The 18,473-nt window shown below is 38.3% G+C and overlaps 1 protein-coding gene across 1 annotated transcript in view; it reads left to right on the top strand.

Annotated features, from left to right (window-relative positions):
* Positions 1-18,473, top strand: part of LOC150082701 (guanine nucleotide-binding protein G(o) subunit alpha) — a 154,012-nt gene that overhangs the window by 82,707 nt on the left and 52,832 nt on the right. Inside the window, exon 3 of the mRNA XM_090377573.1 lies at positions 5,261-5,402. Within this exon, the coding sequence (XP_090233699.1) occupies positions 5,261-5,402 (142 nt within the window). The remainder of the gene's footprint in view (positions 1-5,260; positions 5,403-18,473) is intronic.

The raw sequence follows: 18,473 nt of genomic DNA on the forward strand, positions 1-18,473 counted from the left end.
ACAGTTTTGGTAAACACGACAATTATGGCTTAAATGTTATCAGAGGCCCTCAATTTGCTTCAGTTTATTATTTTAAATGGAAAACAAAATGAAAAGTTCACCAAGTGCGAACTAATATTTGGTTGAACCGCTTCTGGCCCAGATCACAGCAGCACACCGTCGAGGCATTGACAAGATCAATTTCTGAAAAAAGATAATCAACTGATGGTTCGTGGTTCCAAACACGAACTATGGCTTCCTGAAGTTCCACTACGAAGGGTCTTTGGTTTCTTTCTGGCAACTGCAGATTCCACACGATGGCAACAGTTCTCTATAGCATTTAGGTTTGGACTATTTCCTGTCCAGCTAACAGTTGTAATAGACCGTTCTTCCAACCATTTTTTCACCTGTAACAAATGTAAACACACTACTGTTGAACCTCTAATGCAGAAATGAAGCTAAAGTAACTACAGAAATGCCTACTTACACGTTTCGACCGATGACAGGGAGCAGAGTCGTCCTGAAAGATGCAGTTACTTGGCAGGTTGAAATGGTGTCTAATGGTTGGCAGTAATTTGCCTTCCAATATAACCAGGTATCCAGGCATTTACGGAACCTTTTCTAAACTGCAGGTGACCTACTCCGCGATACGAAATGCATCCCCATATCATTTAGCTGGTAGGGAATTTCACTGTAGACACCATACAGTCTGGATGGTATTCTTCACGTCTACGGCGAATCGTTTGTCTCCCATCAGAGCCACGCAGGTTGAATTTCTTCTCATCCGAGAAAATAACTGACTTCCACTGCTCGGGGGTCCATTTGTCATGCTCATTACACCAAATTAATCGGGCCTTTTTCATTTTTTGTGTGAGGAGGGACTTCTTCTTAGGACGACGGACTACAAGTCCATTTTTGAAGAGGCGTCTTCTGACTGTTACTGCACTTGCTACCACTCCTGTATGTTCTTCCCATTCTCTTTTCAGCTCAGACGAAGAAGCTTTACGGTTTTTAAGGCATACGCGCTTCAAAAAGCGGTCCTGCTTTGGCGTAGTGACTCGTTTGCATCCGGTTCCTTTTTTTCCTATCAGCAGAACCAGTATTCTTGAGTTTGGAAAGAAATCTACTCACTGTCGACTGATTACAAGACACTCTATAAGCAACATGACGAGATGAACATCCTTCTTCACGTAAAGCAACAATAGCACTCTTTCTTCGTGGCGCAACTGCACGTAACTCGCCATCCTGACACAAGCAAGGAATGGCTGCAACTCTTGAGAACGTGCTTATATAGCTGAAAGTAACAGCTGATGCAATATTACGTCATCACTTACGCGTGTCAATCCTATGTGATGCAATCTGTAAGAAATATTGCCATATACTTACGTTATTCGGACGGCAATTACAATTTTAAGGGGTGATGCACTTTCTTTGAACACCAGTGTATATTCATTTAAGGACTGACGTTTTACTCTGTTATCTGTGCATCGACTAGCTAGTTGTAGAGTCTTTTAATCTCGAGTTGTTAACGTCAGTATTTTCCATTTGTACATTTTCTTCTTAGACGAATTCCACCCGAGAAGGAAATTTATAGAGCTGTAAGATAAGAGGGCTAACAGAGTGACTCTGCAATAGATTACTTTGATAAATTGCTTGACTTCCTGAGATCGTGTGTTAAGATTTAAGGCTCATTATGATTGGATAGTCTTAGTGCACGCAATGCTTTGAAAACAGATGTTCAAAATGTTCGCTGCACATGGCCAATATTTATCTTCTCCAGCTCCTTTTTCCCCCCATAAAAATTCTCTAATTTCGTGCATATTTGTCCGTTTTTCAAACTGTTTTTCATTGTGTTCTTATGAAGTATACAGGGTATTTCATAACATGAGAGGTGTAGTTTCAGGATCAGAAAATATGATCATAACAGCTGATTTAGACCACCCTAGCACCCTAGCAGCTGTTCCTAGCTGTTATGGTGTTATGAAGTTTTCAATGCTAAAAAAATAATAAAAAATAAATAAAGATAAGCAAACATCTACCTAGTATGAACAAACATTTTTCTTGGTAAATGTTTGCTTATACTTATTCTTATTTATTTGTTTATTATTTTTACCACTGAAAAATCCATAGTCATATCTTAAAATTCAAATAGCCCACCAGAGTTCCGTAACGGTTGAGAATCGAACACGCAGGGCCTCGAGGATATGTGACCCTAGGCAAAAGTATTTTTGGGACCCCTGTGAAAATGTTTATTACGAAATGACATTTAATGTTTTTGGATTATTAATAATAATGATAAATGGATAAATGGATAGGTTTGGTGCCGTTTTCGAAGTCATGGCGCCAATGGCGCGTTCAAAAAGTCATCCTGTTCAATAATTCTCATTTTAAACTGCATTTTAAATTACTGATATTATAACTATTCTGCTCTAAGATGAGGTGGTTGTTTGTTCAGTACCATAGAATTGAATACTTGTCATTTGATACAGATGAAATTTTCCCGAAGAAGGCGTTTTGTGCGGCCGTAATCGTCGAGAAAGAACAGTTGGCGTCCCCTTATACGTCCCCTTTATGGCGTCCCCTTTACTTATACATAGTTCTAAGGTTCTCTCAGCGGCAGAGGGAACTATGGTAGAATAGTTCCCTCTGCCGAGAAACGTGTTTTTTGTGTTTTGTGTTTTTTTGAATTGTAAATAAAAATATTTATTTTATGATTCGAGGGGACTTAATCCCATGATTTTACGGGCCTTAGGCAAATATAGCGCTTGCGGACACGCGTTGACATGAATTTTTTCATTATTTCCAGGCCCTCGAGGATGGTGGTTATAATCACTGTGGATGGAAAAAGTCTGAGAAAAAATGCCATCAATGACGAGAGGAATTTTTATGAACTTTTCACAAGGTGGATGCGATGACGCGAGGAATTTTTATGGGCCTTTTTCATAGCGTGGCAGAGTTAGTCGGTCTCAGGCGAGGGTAGCATGGTTTTTCTCCTGGAAACTTTGGTTTTTCCGTCCAGCAAACAGAAAATCGATCACAGGACACACGCAATTTACAGACAGTACACACGGAGCAACATGACCTTAGCCCAACAACCAAAAAGCCCTACATCAACAACCAACCAACCAACCAAAGTGGATGAGTTAGTCAGTCTCAGGCGAGGGTTTACAGGGTTTACATGCATTTACAGACTGAGTATACTGACACATCACAGTTTTAATTGCTTTATGGCTTAACACACTTGCACACACACTACGCACGCATTGTTTCGGATCCGGAATCAGTCCTGAAAGTACGGTCTACGTGTTAATGAACATCCTATATATAAAGCACTTTATTTAAATAAATCGGGAATTTTCCTGCATGAGCATCCTCTCGCTAAACCAGTACTTATATGCATTCTTGTCGCAGGGTGGCCCCTAGACTTACATCCATATCCACCTGCGTATTCTGTGGGCGAAAAATAATCTTAAACTGTTAGCCTGAAAGTGTATGTGTAGGTAGTGTTAGTGTAATGTGGTATAATGTAACATCAGGCTACTTTGCCACCAAATAGCAGGCACCACATGGGTAAGTGCCACTTGGTGCTCGTCCCTGGCACGGAGATCCGAGCCTGGGTCTACTAAATCAGTCTGGGCAATTCAGCACTAAAATCCCTCACCCACCAGTGGTAGTGCAAGACTGGTGGGTGCCGGCAATCGCGCTCCTGACCACTCGGCTACGGAGGCCCCTTTGGTGCTAAACAGGCATCTAAACACCTAAATATATTTATATTGTGCTTTTGTGGAAACACATTCGAAGATAAGCAACATCTATTAATTAATGAATGAAAGAATGAATTTCATTCATGCGTATCTGTGCTTATCTATAAGACTGATTATAACACTTTATATATTTCATTTTCAACAGTACGCTGTCAAAAGCTTTGAATTTATGAAGTCATTTGTTAATTTTTTTTAACTGAGAGGCACCTGCACTTTAATTTAGATATTATCTTTAGACTACGGTGTGGTCACTTTGTTTTTTCCACGAAACTTTTCTCTTATTAATGCAGTAATTTTTTGATATGGGGCATTCCAACCTGTTTAAATTTCACCTGGTTCAGTTATGCGTATTAACAGCCCCATTAAAATGAAAATGAATGAAGATAAAAATGGACTTCATCGGACTATAAAACACAATTTAACAATTATTTGTCATATTCATGTTGGACGATATGGAGGTTTCAGAAATTCTGACAGACTTCTAGGTCGGAGGACAAACCTTGAACTATTTTGAACTTATAGGGGTTCAGTTAGTACTTTGTCATTGTTTTGAGTTCAGATGGCTTGAACACTTCTAAATGCCTGGATACCTCTCTTGCAATGCATTCCTCTAAGAGTGAAAGTGAAACTATGGAAAATTCCCCTATTTTAAACTTCGAAATGATCAAGGATCTTACTTGTTTTTCATCCTCTGTTCTGTATGATTTGAGAGCACCCATATTTATATTTTTAATAGCAACAGCGAACAATGCATCATTTTACCAAGTATCAATTTCACTGCTTTACCATCCATTCCCTATTTCCTCTTGGCTGAGAGAGCTTTTATCAGCTCTTTTCACAGTGTGGCCCAGATAACCAATCAAGAAACCCCTCGAACAAGCGTGTGCTTGATTGGTTTTATTTCCTGAAAATTTGGGTTTTTTTTCGCCCAGCAAACAGGCAAACCTACCGAAGTATTCACCTATTAAAACCATGATATATAGAACGCTTCATAGCTTTTAGTCAGTTTGGGCGCACACACACATAGAATAGGATGTTTATCTTTGACGAAGACGTATTCCCTATTTGCATGCCTTTTCCTTTGAAGCCCCGAAATATCGCTTGATTATTGTTTTTTCTTTGTAGATTAATGCGCTTACGTCAAAACATTTACATTTGCGTTAAGTTATTTTGTGACCATCCTCTGCGAGTTCCAGTGTACAATTTGCAATTTTATGATGGTGACAGGTTGCCATTCAAAAGAGCTTTCGTTTCATGGGCAGGATATAGAAATTGTTGCTATTATTTATTTTTGACAATAATTGCCTCTCTGTTGGTGATTTAATCAACACAGAGAAGAGTTTACAGAACTTCGTTATCCTGAAAAATATAATTCGATGAATTCTTTTTGCTTGTTTTATTTGTCGATATTATTCTTTATTATCGAGAATATTTCCAGTACTTATATTTCATATTTAATATAAGTTTGGTCATCACAAAAAGCATTTTTGTCTAATTGATGGGTTGAAATTTTTCAGGATTATTCACGACAGCGGCTTCACACAGGAAGATTTCAAACAGTACAAACCCGTTGTCTATAGCAACACAATCCAATCCATGGTGGCTATTTTACGTGCTATGCCCAACTTAGGTATCAGCTTCAGCAACAATGAACGGGAGGTAAGTTTACAGAGAAACCTGTAAATTAAGAAAGTAATTAGCAGCTCTTTAATTCAGGTAACTGTATTACAAGTTTATTTTTAAGTGACGTTAACCTCAACCTCTTTTCAGATAAATGGGATTTAAGATTGAAAAATAAATACTGTTTTATGTTTATACTACTAACAACACACCTTCACAAACTGCAAAATTGCACCGAAATAAATGTGGGGGACTTTGAGGAGCGTAGTGGTCAATTATGCTCCTCAGAAGTCACTCATCGTCATGCAGCAAGGTCCTCTGTGGAGCATAGTTGACCACTCAAAGGACAGTCCAACAAATGCTCCATGGTTTGGATGGCACTGCAGCCACATTCTACAGGATCACATGAGTAACCCCAAGGGTCTGATCAAATTTCGAACTTCCGATAAACCTCCGAAGTCTATTCATACTTTTCACGTGTGCATGGCTCTTGGTGGAAGTGCCTCCAGTAGTGGGAGGCAGATAAAGTCTGTTAGGTTGTTGTTTGGCAATGGTCTCTTCCCAGAGTCAATCCAGTAATATAAAGAGGAGAGGAAAGCAGTGGTGCCCCTTGCAGAAAAACTCCTGTGGTGTGGAGCAGGTTTCTGGCCATACAATGGACATTGGGAGCAAGTAGCTGTACTGTTCTGTGTTTCACTATTAACATTTCTTTTAGTAGAGGGAGGGGCAATACCTGCCAGCACGTAAAGATCATTAACCCGACGTTGAATTTAGGCATCCTTGACAAGGCTGCAAGTTTGATTTAATACAAGTGCTATTTTTTTTTTGCATGACAGGATCTGGCCCAGACAGGATGACATACTCTTCAGTTGAGAAATGTTGACCAGCTTCCCATTTAGCTGATGTAAGCCTTTGAAGAATGTTGTTTTGTGCTCTGACTTATAGTTTTTTTTTTGTTTGTTTGTTCTATGTATCTTTTAAAGATAAGGGTGCGATTCAGCGTGACACCTAGGTAAATTGGTTGTTTACCAAAATTAAGCTGGATACCATCCCGAGAGATGATGGGCGATCTGTTAGCATCCATGTTTTATGGTGAAACAAACTGAGTTTCATTTTGTTTTGATTTGCTGGTAAGGCATTTTTGTGATAGTACTCGCCAGTTTTGATTAAGAGTTGAATCACAGTGTTTTCAGTAGTCAGAAAACCTTTAGCCTGTGTGACAAGAGATAAATCGTCGGCATACACAAAATTGCAAATCCATCTCAGAATGGGCTAGTCGTTTGTATAGATGTTAAAGAGACGAGCTAGAACAATGGCTTTCACATGTAGATTAATTCAGACAGGTTGTTTGGAATAAAAGGACAGATTAAAAATCACGATGATCTGTTTAAAAAAGGAGTTTTTGTTAAGTAATGTAAATCCCATATGTGAACAGAAAATACGTAAGATAGGTCAGTGTTTCTTTGTTGTGTAGATAGTTTGTCGATTAAAATTAGTGATGATTCATTATGAAGAAATTAATTGCTGTTATACAATTTTGTTTTGGAATATCGTTCTTTGAGGTTAAGTTTGCCAGAAGCGCGGGTATACCATGAATGATAGCAGTATCTGTACGTGAGGACGAGTCCAATGAAGCGAGATGAGGCGAGTCAAATAAAGCAAAATAATGGCTTGCCAATCAGAATATGTGATTTCTCTGATTAATATCCTTAACTGTTTAAGAACTTCCGCTTATTTATCAAACGTTTTATATCTTGTTAGTCAAAGCCTTTTGGTTCCTGCAATAGCGAAACTACAAATTATATCCCATCCTGACGAATTTGCGAACCGGCACCCATTGTTCATGAACCCTTTACCGTAAAGGGGCCCGAATATCAGGCCTTTTCGTGCGGTATAGCAGTTTCACCACTGTTTTGGTGCTGCCACCAGTCTACGCGTGTAGTACAGTGGTATCGTCACCGCTCTCCCCACACAAGGTGAAAAATGCCCGGGTTCGAATCCCGTCAATGACGCGTGGAACTTTTATGGGATTTTTCACTCAGTGGCTGAGTTAGTTGGTCTCAGGCATAGATTGTAAGGTTTTTCCCCAGAAGCTGGGGTTTTTCGTCTAGAAAAACAGGCAAATCGACTAGAGAACACATGCAATTTAAAACACAAATACACACTGGTATATAAAATAACTTTCCTGGTCACCCAAATGTAATAGTTTGTTTTTTTGCCACCAGTAATACCTGTAAATTAATGCGTTCTGATTCCTTTTGATGACATATCGCATATCACGTTGGCGGGTCTGCCTCCACGGGGCGAAGTGTGGGCAACGTCGGGCCTCAGCAGGGGTCTGGCAGCTAAATGGCCAGAAGAACAACGGTACACGACATCACACACCTCAAGATCCATATACTTTTAAATCTCTGGTCTTTACAGTGAACTGTATCACACCACAATGTAAACTACGCGGAGATGGGGGGGAAACCCCTGGTGCCGTTTGACCCTAAACACACTTTGCACTTTACACTTCACTTTACTTATATATTTTTTTATTATTTAGGTCCTAGCCGCCGAAATCTCAGGAAACTAAGCGGCAGGACCTGCCAGAGTAACTGTCTACTGGGTTCCTGGTCTGCCTCCACGGGGCGAAGGTGGGGCAACGTTGGGCTCCAGCAGGAGTTCAGCGGCTAAATGACCAGACGAACAACGGTACATGACATTACACATGTACAATACCCACACACTTTTAAATCTCTGGCATTTCCAGCAAACTGCTACACTCACAATGAAAGCAACGCGGAGATGGGGGAAACCCCTGGTGCTGCATGACATCAATATACCTTACACCTTATATGTATATATTTTATTTACTGTGATGACAGATGGTTCTACTGCATGCTATATCTAATTTCCCTCCACTCTGTAGCAATTTCCTCTTATCTCATCCACGGTTGCAGAGAAACCCAAGATTGTATTTACGTCGGTTTCATGATGCATCTGGTGCTGCATACCCAATGTAATTTTGGCTACAGAAATGGTATGAGGAGTGAGATTTTTTTTTTTCGTGTTTTCTTCTTTTTTTACACATTTTGTTCATTTGACCTCTTAAAGTCATTAGACCTTTCTTCCTTATTATTTATACAGTTTGTCTAATTACAGTCAAAGTAACTGGAAACTATTTTTATTTATTTATTTATATTTACTTAAGTTGGTATTTCGAATATTAAAGAAGCCTGTCTTAAAAGTTGTTGGCGAGTAAGTTCTTAGTAGGAGATGTTTGTCGCTGTTTTTCCACTCAATGCAGAAAAGGGTCCGGTCGATGGAGTTTTCATGATTTTTTTTTTTTTTTTACATCATGACAGAGTTAGTCGTGCTCGGAAGAGGATTGAGTGTTTTTTTTTTTTCTCCATTCTTGTTTTTCATTGTGCAATATGCAAAACTTTAAGGACACAAAACACTAGTTGTGTCTGTTATTTTAAAACAGCAACAAAAATAATTGGATTGTCTTATGGAGCCACAAGAATCAGTTTCAAGATAATTAGAAGAGTTCGTGGAATTTTCTCGTATAGCTTCTATGCCGGAGATTGGGGCTATCCTATAGTGGAGCAAGCTATTCACCGTTTCAGTGCTTTCTTTCCTACCTCCCCCCCCCTTTTTTTTTTGTCGTTATCTGCTCTTAATGAATGGAAGAAAAGAAATACTTTCACTTTTGTTAAGCTCCCCGTTGTGGAGCACAGCTACACGCATACGCGTCTCGAGTGGCCTTTCACTGGGACAATGTCGGGTTAATTACCGGTAACGTCTTTTGGGATGGAGCTTGTCTGCTCTCCTCAGGTGCAGTCAAGATTTTGCACCGTAGCCTTAGACTTTCTTTCCGCTTGGTTTACAACTTCTTTTTTTTTTTTGTATCTATAGCCTTATAATACCGGCCAAGCTTTCGTCAGCCAACACACCACTATAAGCTTCAGGCTCCACTCTGAAAATTTTCGTTCTGAAAAGTTGACTATAACTGTCAACCTCAACCTCTTTTCAGATATCCTAGATGAAGAGATCGATCGGTGGTGAGAAGTTTAAGATCGAGTGCCAGTTGGAATGACCACGGAAAAAATCATAAATCCCTTTTCGGAGTCCATGTTTGACTGTTGTTTGTAATAAAGCGTGTTCCCTCCTGTTCCCAGGATGGAACAAGTAGAGTTTTTTCTTGGACCTGAATTCTGTTTGAGCAGATAAGTAATTTTCAACTTACAAATACTATCAGATTTACTCTTCATCAATAGTGTTGATAGGACCGAATACAAGTTTGTATAATTTGGTCATGGGAATCATTATTTTCAAAGATTAAGATACCAACCTAGTCTTCTTCCAGTAGCAACTCACTAAACAATCTATAAATACCATTATACATCGATCGATACCTTCTGGCTTTCTAAGCTTTACAGCGACTATCGTACTGGTAGCAGTTCAGAGGAGTCGAAAACTATTGAAGGAGTACAGAGCAGTTGGGTGACGTGTGTCCCACGTGTTCGGAGGAACAACACGTGGCGCCAACGAGTCAGCAATAATGACTGAGCCCTGTGAAGAGTGTAGGCGGAAAGAGCTGTTTACGGTAGGCTCCGTAGCCATTCGACTTCCCGGTCACAATGAATTATTCAGACCTCTATGTCGCGTGTCCACGTATTTCGTGTTCACTGTCGTTTGTACAGGTATAAAAGTGGCCAGAAGAGCCTTCTCTAAGCCACACACAGACCTTCACTCAGAGAGAGAGAGAGAGAGGGTGGGTTTCTTTTGTTATTGTTATCGCTGTTGCTATAGGAGATTTATGTTTATCTAATTTTAATTTTGAATGAATTCAGACAGCTTTGGTAGACCTTTTTGTCTACCTTTACAACTTCGAATCGTAATAAAAATATAAAAGGAACGAAGTGAGATGCATGCTTTTGGAGGCTGAGATATTTTATAAATGTAACAAACTTATCTTATACTCCACCCTTCTTGTCTGCCCATCGTTCCAGCATTGACGGTGAAGATCGAAATAATTATTTTTATTTAAGGTTTTAAACTACGAAAGTAATCTGCGAACACTTTGCCTTTTAAGTTATTAATAAGACTTCAGAAGCCAGTCGATTAGATTAATTCCAGCTGGTCTTTTATTCAAAGCCGATTTCACTATTAGACAGACTAAGAGATCGCTCGGAGTGGCTCTGGAAGAAGGAGAGAAAGAAACAAATGAAATGTTTGTGAAACAGCCAGCCGTATAATCCTCTTTTCCTTTTTTTTTTTTTTTTTGAAAATAATGTGCAATTATAACTGCAGAAGATTTTTCGTGCTAATGCACAATATTAATTTTAGATAGTTAATTTTAGAGGGCTCAAACCGAAGGCAAGTTAGCTAAAACCTTCAGACCATCCCAATGTCATTTCTGAATTTACCGGCATAAGGGGGAAGTCTCGAAGAACAAACACTTAAAAATTGGTTCTTTGCGCAGTCAGAACTTCTAAAAATTCAGTACGATCTTTGTCAATAACTGCTAATGTATATATGTAATTTAAAATCAAAGTATTCTTATAATTCGTGTAATATCGTCTAAAATATCTCTCAGGTCTTTGACCTGTAAATCTCAACCTATTATAGACTTGAAAGCTGTTTTATAGACTAATTGATATAATTATTAAAGTTGTTCCTAAATTTTTTCTTGTAAGCTTGCTACTATGAATACATGCCAGATCACCGTCATATGGACATTTCTCCAATACGATGGGAGAAACTTTTGTAGTATCCGTTAGACTTCCAACCGTCCCTTTGGTATTCGTATTCAAGAGCTATTCAGATATATTAATATCATGGTAGACAGTTTTGCTCAGTCATCTGGGCAACCACTTCTACCCTAGCATACTTACACATGGTGGAGAAAACAGTTCCATTTCCTGAAAGACGTTAGTGATTAATTGTGTGAGGTTGTAGATGGTACGATTGTTCCCGACCGTGGACGTGTGTATTTTATGTAGGACGGTTCCCAACTCAGCTGTGGTACACTGTAAAAGGCCGGAAATGTGTGTAGTGCTATGTCTATATGTGTATGTTGTGTTGTTTCTGGCTATTTCACTACCAGGAAGGCTGCTTCCGAGTACCCGTCCATGCCATGAGGAAGCGGACCACAACTGTTCTAGTACTGCTATGGAAGAATACTGCAAAAAGAAAAGCCCTGTTTTTTGAACAGTACCCTCTCACATGAAGCATACTTTATGAGCTACGAGGGGTGTCCAAAGATTAATGGTAGAGCAATGTATATATTGTTTTTTCATGATAAAAGTAAAGTACGTTTCACTTTTTTATTCACCAAAAAGGGAAAACTTAATTATGAATTTCTTCTTAATATTTTTTCATTTTTTCTTTCTTTCTTAAAGTTTCTATTTCTCATATAAAATTTTTCTTAATTCAGTGGTCAGTAACTAAGCAAATTTGTATTTTCTTAGTTACTGGACTACACATTTGATTATGGATCCTTTCAGTACATACAGTACGCTGTGCACGTACGGTTGAGAATAATTACCAAAGTAAATAAATAAGATAATATTATGGAGAATTAATTTGAGAAAGATTGATAAAAAAAAAAGAAAGGAAAAGTATGGAATCCTGTACACGTCTCAGTTTGGTCTTCAGTATTATATCATAACCTTTTACCTTTTCCTTCCAGTTAATTTCAGTCCTCTTTAATTTTATCTTACTTTACTGCAGACATTCTGTCCTTACATTCGTTTCGCTTTCTCTTCGTCAAGGATAATGAATGCTTACCACAGAAGCATTAATTAAGCTAGCAATTGACTATGCAAGGGTATTGTTCCCTCGGCTACATTAACGATGGCCAAGCTTTACTAACGATCGCGCATCAAGTATAGTAATGTCCTTCTCCAATGAAGTCTGTTGAAGATGGAAGATCTGTTGTACTTTTTATCTTCATAATGTGTCCTTAACTAGACTTTTGCGTGCAGCTACACCTTAATAGAAAAAAAAAGAGTGTTTTATTAGAACCCTATTAAGGCTCGAAATTTTAAATTATCTCGCAAAGTCCTCTTTTAAGAGACAGTATAACTAATTACGTTGAATTTTGGAACTTTCTCTATAAAAATTCTGTTTCCTGATCTTATCTATTTGTGATAGAACCTCTTCCGAAGCTAGGACATGAAGCTATTCCCACCGGATGCAATGCGCACACGGAAGGAAACAATTTATGGACCATTGACCTTCTCAACCTACTTAACTGTCATGACTACCCTAAAATAAATAAAGAAAGAAAGAATAAAAAGTAAAGTAAATAAGAATGTACAATTAATAAAATTTCCATAAATCTGGACACACTATTGCCTCTATAAATGCAAGCTGCGCAGTACATACTTAAGTTCACCTTTCAATTAGAACGAATGACGGATATCATATTCCAAAGAAAGGCTAAATTATTTTTAATCCTGAGAAACAGGATTAAAAATAATTAATCCTGTTTAATTATTTTTAATCCTGTTTAAAAATAAAAGCTGAAATCGAATTGTTTTATCTGAAAATCTATTTTCAGATAAAACAATTCGATTTCAGCTTTTAAGTTTTTGAGAAAAAATGTTTTAAATGAAATCGAAAAAAAAAGCAATAATTAAAGAAATCATGGATGCATATATACCATTAAGAAAATATAGCACGAGGAGAATGCCGGGATGCATGAATACAGAACTGGCCAGTCAAAGAGCAAAAAAAGAGAGCATTGGATTATTACAGAGCAATGAAAAGTACTGAAGCCTACAACAGCCACAAGTTGATCTGTAATAATACCACAAATAAGGTTAGGGAGGCCAAGGCTGAGTATGAGAAAGAACTAGCTAAGAGAACAAAGAATGGTGACAAGGAGCTTTTTATGTATGTGAATACGAAGAAGAAAACGAATCACATTAGACCCTTGTGCAATGGATTTGGCAAAGTCTTAGAATACTTAGCTGATATTGCTGAGGAATGGATAGGCACTTCGCATTGGTCTTTGCTGACAAAATACCGTTTATAGTGAGGAGAGGCTGTACGAGTGAGGCTGGATCGTATGAAATTAGTAGTTTAGAAATTGATTAGAAAGACTTTCCAGCCTAAAGGCAAGTAAGACTCCTGGAGTTGATGGCATATGCCCAGTAATATTGATTGAGGGAGGCCGCCAGCGTATTGAACCATTGAAGTTGATGAGGGCATCTTTGGACTCGGGAGAGACTCCTTTGGATTAGAGACGTATCAGCGTATCACCAATTCATAAAAGCGGTTCTAGAAGCGAAGTCGATAACTATAGACCGGTTAGTCTAACTTCAGCGGTAGGGAATATCTTAGAGGCAATGATTAAGAGTGCAGTCCGAGAAGGGAATGTTTAGATAAACGTGGCATTCTGAAGGACACACAAGATGATTTTGTTAAGGAAAAATCATGCTTATCTAACCTGAAAAGCTATTTTGACACAGTTGGTCATGAGATATATATAGGGAACAATTTCGACATAGTTTATTTGAATTTTAGCAAAGCATTTGACTCAGTTCCTCATGAGAGGTTACTGCATAAGCTGGAACATGTTGGTATTACTGGAAAGATTCTAAGATGCACTGCAGAATGGCAGGAAGCAGAGAGTTGTGATTAATGGATATTCTTCAGATTGGTGTAAGGTCAGTAGTGGGACTCTCCAAAGATCGGTTCTTGGACCACTGTTGTTTCTAGTTTTCATAATCGGCATCGACGAAGGGATAAAGGACATCATGTTAAAATTTGCAGACTACGTAAATATTGAGAAGAAGACAATGATCAACTTTGATGTTAAGGTCGTTAATGATCAGCGCCAAGGGAGTTCTTCTTCAGGATGACTTGAACAGGCTTCAAGAATGGTCAGAAAAGTGGCACCTATGATTTAATGCAACAAAATGTATTCGGGAAATAACTACCCCAAAATAACTTGGTGGGATCTAATTAAACGCAGTAGAGCAAGAATGGGATCTGGGAGTTATGCTAAGTGTTATGAAGGTTTTTGAGCAGTATAAACAGGTGGCCAGGAAAACCTATGGTGTCCTATCGATGATTTATCGAACATTATCCTGTAGTGATAGGGAAATCATAATCCCACTGTACGAGGAAATTGTAAGGCGGTCTTACTAAGACCACATGTGGAAATTGTCCAAGTATGGAGACCTCATCTGAAAAAAGACTTTGAGTTTCTTGAAAGGTCCAAAGAAGGACAACTCGCATGGTGAGATCAGCAAAAGGGCGACCTTACGAGGAGCGTACAAGGAGCTTGGCAACCAGGCACCTCAGAGGGGGAACTTGATTAAGATTTATAAGGCTCTGAGAGCCTTATAAATCTTAGTCAAGTTAGTAAAATCATCGAATGCAGAAGTTTTACTTTTATAAAGAATTCTAGAATTAGGGGCCATAAATTCAAATTACAGGAGAAGAGGTTTAGAGTAGATTTGTAGAAAGTTTTCTTTTAGTCAGCGAGTTTTTGATTACTGAACAATTTGCCTTCGTACGTCAGTTTGAAAAATACAAAAGGTCAACTACGTCAAGATGGAAGGACATAATTTACATTTTCTTATCTACCTTTTTTTTTGGCTGTGCACCAAAACAAATTTTTTAATAGTGGCGTTATAGGCTGTATTTTACTATATGGCTAATATGTACTATTTTAAAATTTTGTTACTATTTAAGTTGTCGTAGGAGTATCAGCGACTAAAGCTATATTGCTTGGTGTATATTGTCTGTAAATTGCGTATGTTCTGAGGTCGATTTTCTGTTTGCTGGACAAAAAACCAGAATTTCCGAGAGGAAAAACCATACTACCCTCGCCTGATCCCGACTACTCAGGCACGTTGCGATAAAGGCCCACAAAAATTTCTCTCTTCATTAACGGGACTCGAACTCAGGTCTTTTCAACCCGTTGTGGGGAAAATAGTTATCCTACCAACTGTATTTAAGTATTATTATACACAATTTAAGTATTATTATTTTGTTTCAAAATACTAATGCTGTTAGTATTTTGAAACTAGTTTTAAACCTTAGCCCATCTGTGTTCCTGTCGCTTTTTACGAAATTCTTCATTAAGCCTAGCTTTATGTAAAAATATGTTTATTGGAAAAAAAATATGTTATTTGATCAACTAGCGGCTTATAGTTGATATTTCTTTCCTGGTACAAGGTTCATTCTGTGGGGGGGCAGAGCCGGCAGGGTGTGCACCGCACACGGCCCCCGCGGGTAGTCCGACCCCGCGCTGGCTGGCGATGTTTTTTTATAATAAATTAAAATATTAGCCTAAATTTTATTACTTACATTGAACCTTGATTCAAATAAAATGTACTTTACAGTAAGTAGTCTGCGCGGGTAGCACAGTAGTATCGCCACCGTCCTCCCCACACCGGGTGGAAAAGGCCTGGGTTCGAATCCCGTCGATGACGCGAGGAACTTTAATGGGCTTTTTTCACTCCGTGGCTGAGTTAGTCGGTCTCAGGCGTAGTTAGCAAGGTTTTTCTCCACAGTAACTGGGGTTTTTTCGTCCAGCAAAACAGGCAAATCGACCATAGAACATACGCAATTTACAGACACAAATACGGGTTAATGTATTTAATTACGGGCAACCCTAAAATAATAATAAAAAAATTTACAGTAAGTAAAGTACTACAATTTTAATTAAATAATAAAAAATATATATTTTTTGTTTATATTAATATTGTTTTTGTTTATATTAATATTGTATTTGTTTAGAGGTATAGAAATTGCTTTTGTTACTTTTGCTATAAAACTTTCTGTGATTTTATTTTAATAATTATTTTTAGATTTGAAAAAAACATGTATCTTTAATGAATAAATAAAAGTTTATTTTTTCGGTCCCGCATTTATTTTCGCACACAGCCCCACAAACCCTATGACCGGCTCTGGGTGGGGGGGCATTGTAATCTTCGTTTCGTAACGACTGGTTTTGTTTGGACTGCCCCACACACACAAAAAGCAACAATACCTATTTTGTATTGTAGACCTATAAAAAAAGGATCTTGGATAACTTTGAAATATCCGCAGATGTACCACATATTTATTATACTGTACTTTTCTTATAAAAAAGTTTAATGTTCTCATGGGATTTTCTCATGTGAACACCATGACCGATTGATACAGATGGACGCATGTTTCCAATTGAAATTGAAAAATCGATGAAAAACTGTCCATTCTTCTGGTTTATGTTCTCTTATAAGGATATCAAGTACTTCATCACGATAACCACAGCAGTAAAGCGAATCTTCCATGGCAAAATATGAAAAAAGCTCTTTCGCTCGTTACGAAATACAGATATCATTGTATCTTTTTTATCAGTAAATTCCATTTCTTCAGCCTAAATCCCAAAAGCACTGCCTGTGCTTTAGATAGAATTAGGACACGCACAGATCGTTTAATTCACTTTGGGTTATAAAATGAAGCTTGTTTAAGTCTGTATGAGCCATGAATGGACTTTGGTATTGTGATTCATGGCTCATACAGACTGTTTCCACTGGGTCATCCGTGTGTTTTCGTCTTCTAATGACCGGGCTTTTGGAAGAACAGAGACAGGTATTTATTCACTGCGATAACTGGTCTAATGGCTGACGGGATATTCAAATACTCAATTTTTTCTCATTTTCAATTTTACTTATAGAAAAATAGCAAATGTCAACGATACGTTACGTTAAATTTTTAACCAGCTTCTGAGACAATTAGTGCATCATATGCATATACATATATATATATTTTTGTTGTTAGTTGTTGGCGCATCGGCTTCTGTGGCCATATTGCACCTCCCAAAGTTTTTGAATTTTGTACTCTGATCCAAGCCCGAGGCGGGATTCCAACTCGCGACATTTGAGTTGCCAGGCAGGCGCTTTACCCACCCGGCTAGCTCGGTCGGTGCATATACATATCAGGCCCATTTATTGTCCTGATCGCCTAATTTTGTATCCAAGGTAAAGTACATATTTTTTATTTATTATTAAGTGGCGTTATTAAGTGGCGGTTTTATTAAGTGGCGTTATAGGCTGTCTGTGAGATTTAATTGTGTAATAAGCGCTAGTTGCCTGCAATTCATAACGAGAGTTGCCTGCAATTCAACTGCAATTGCATCAAAAACTATAAAAGAGCACGAGTTTTACTAATATGTAACAACGTTAACTCGTTAATTCACGCACTTATAACTCTAACTGATTGGCCTGGCTGAGAGGTTTGCTTCATATATCCGTCTGACATGCAAGGAACAGATGGGGATTGAATAGTCTAGAAATTGGCGTAAACTCTTGACTCATCAGCCATTTTCCGTCCACTGCAGGATGAAGGCCTCTCCAGCAACTTTTCAGTTTCTTCTGTTTTGTGCAATGGCCATCCATTTACTACCCCTCGTGGATTTCATCTATCCATCTCCGTTGTTGTCTTCCAGGTTTTCGTTTAGCTCCTCTTGGGTTCCATCTGTCATCATGTCTTCTAGCTATGTACCCTGCCCAAGTTAATTTCAGTTCTTTAGTAAGAGGCTGGTCTATAGAGAACTCACCTACACATTATGTGACAACAACTTAATTTACAACGAATTGTTTGGCTCATAGAAACAGTGTATATGACACGTGATAAGGTGATATACATTTGGGAAACTGTAACACTGGGTAATTCAGTACATGTGAAAAATACATTCATTTTATTGGACGTTGTGGTAGTTGACATACAACATAGCAAGAGCAGATATATCTTTAATAAAAGCACTGTTACCTTAAAAATGGAAGCAACTGCTCAACAACCCAGGTTTAGCCAACGGCTTGTCACCAGCAGCCACCTGTTGCTATAGCAACATTCGCGGAAAGGCGTCCCTCACGATAGGCAAGCAGCAAACTTGTTCCACTCATCCCAGCAACTACTGTGCCTATGATCACGCTACAGTGGGATAAACCATTAATAGAATGTGGGTGAGATGGATGCTGCCAATATGACTGTATTCAGTTAATAAAATAGAACGTTGTGGGGCACCATTGTAATTACAAGAGACCTTAATTGAGCCGAGATGAATTTCGTAATACGCGTACATAGAAGTACACATACATATTTGTATACACATCA

The sequence above is a fragment of the Mastigoproctus giganteus genome, chromosome 7, assembly GCF_048544385.1.
Source record: "Mastigoproctus giganteus isolate SK-2022 chromosome 7, ASM4854438v1, whole genome shotgun sequence".
Lineage (NCBI taxonomy): Eukaryota > Metazoa > Arthropoda > Arachnida > Uropygi > Thelyphonidae > Mastigoproctus > Mastigoproctus giganteus.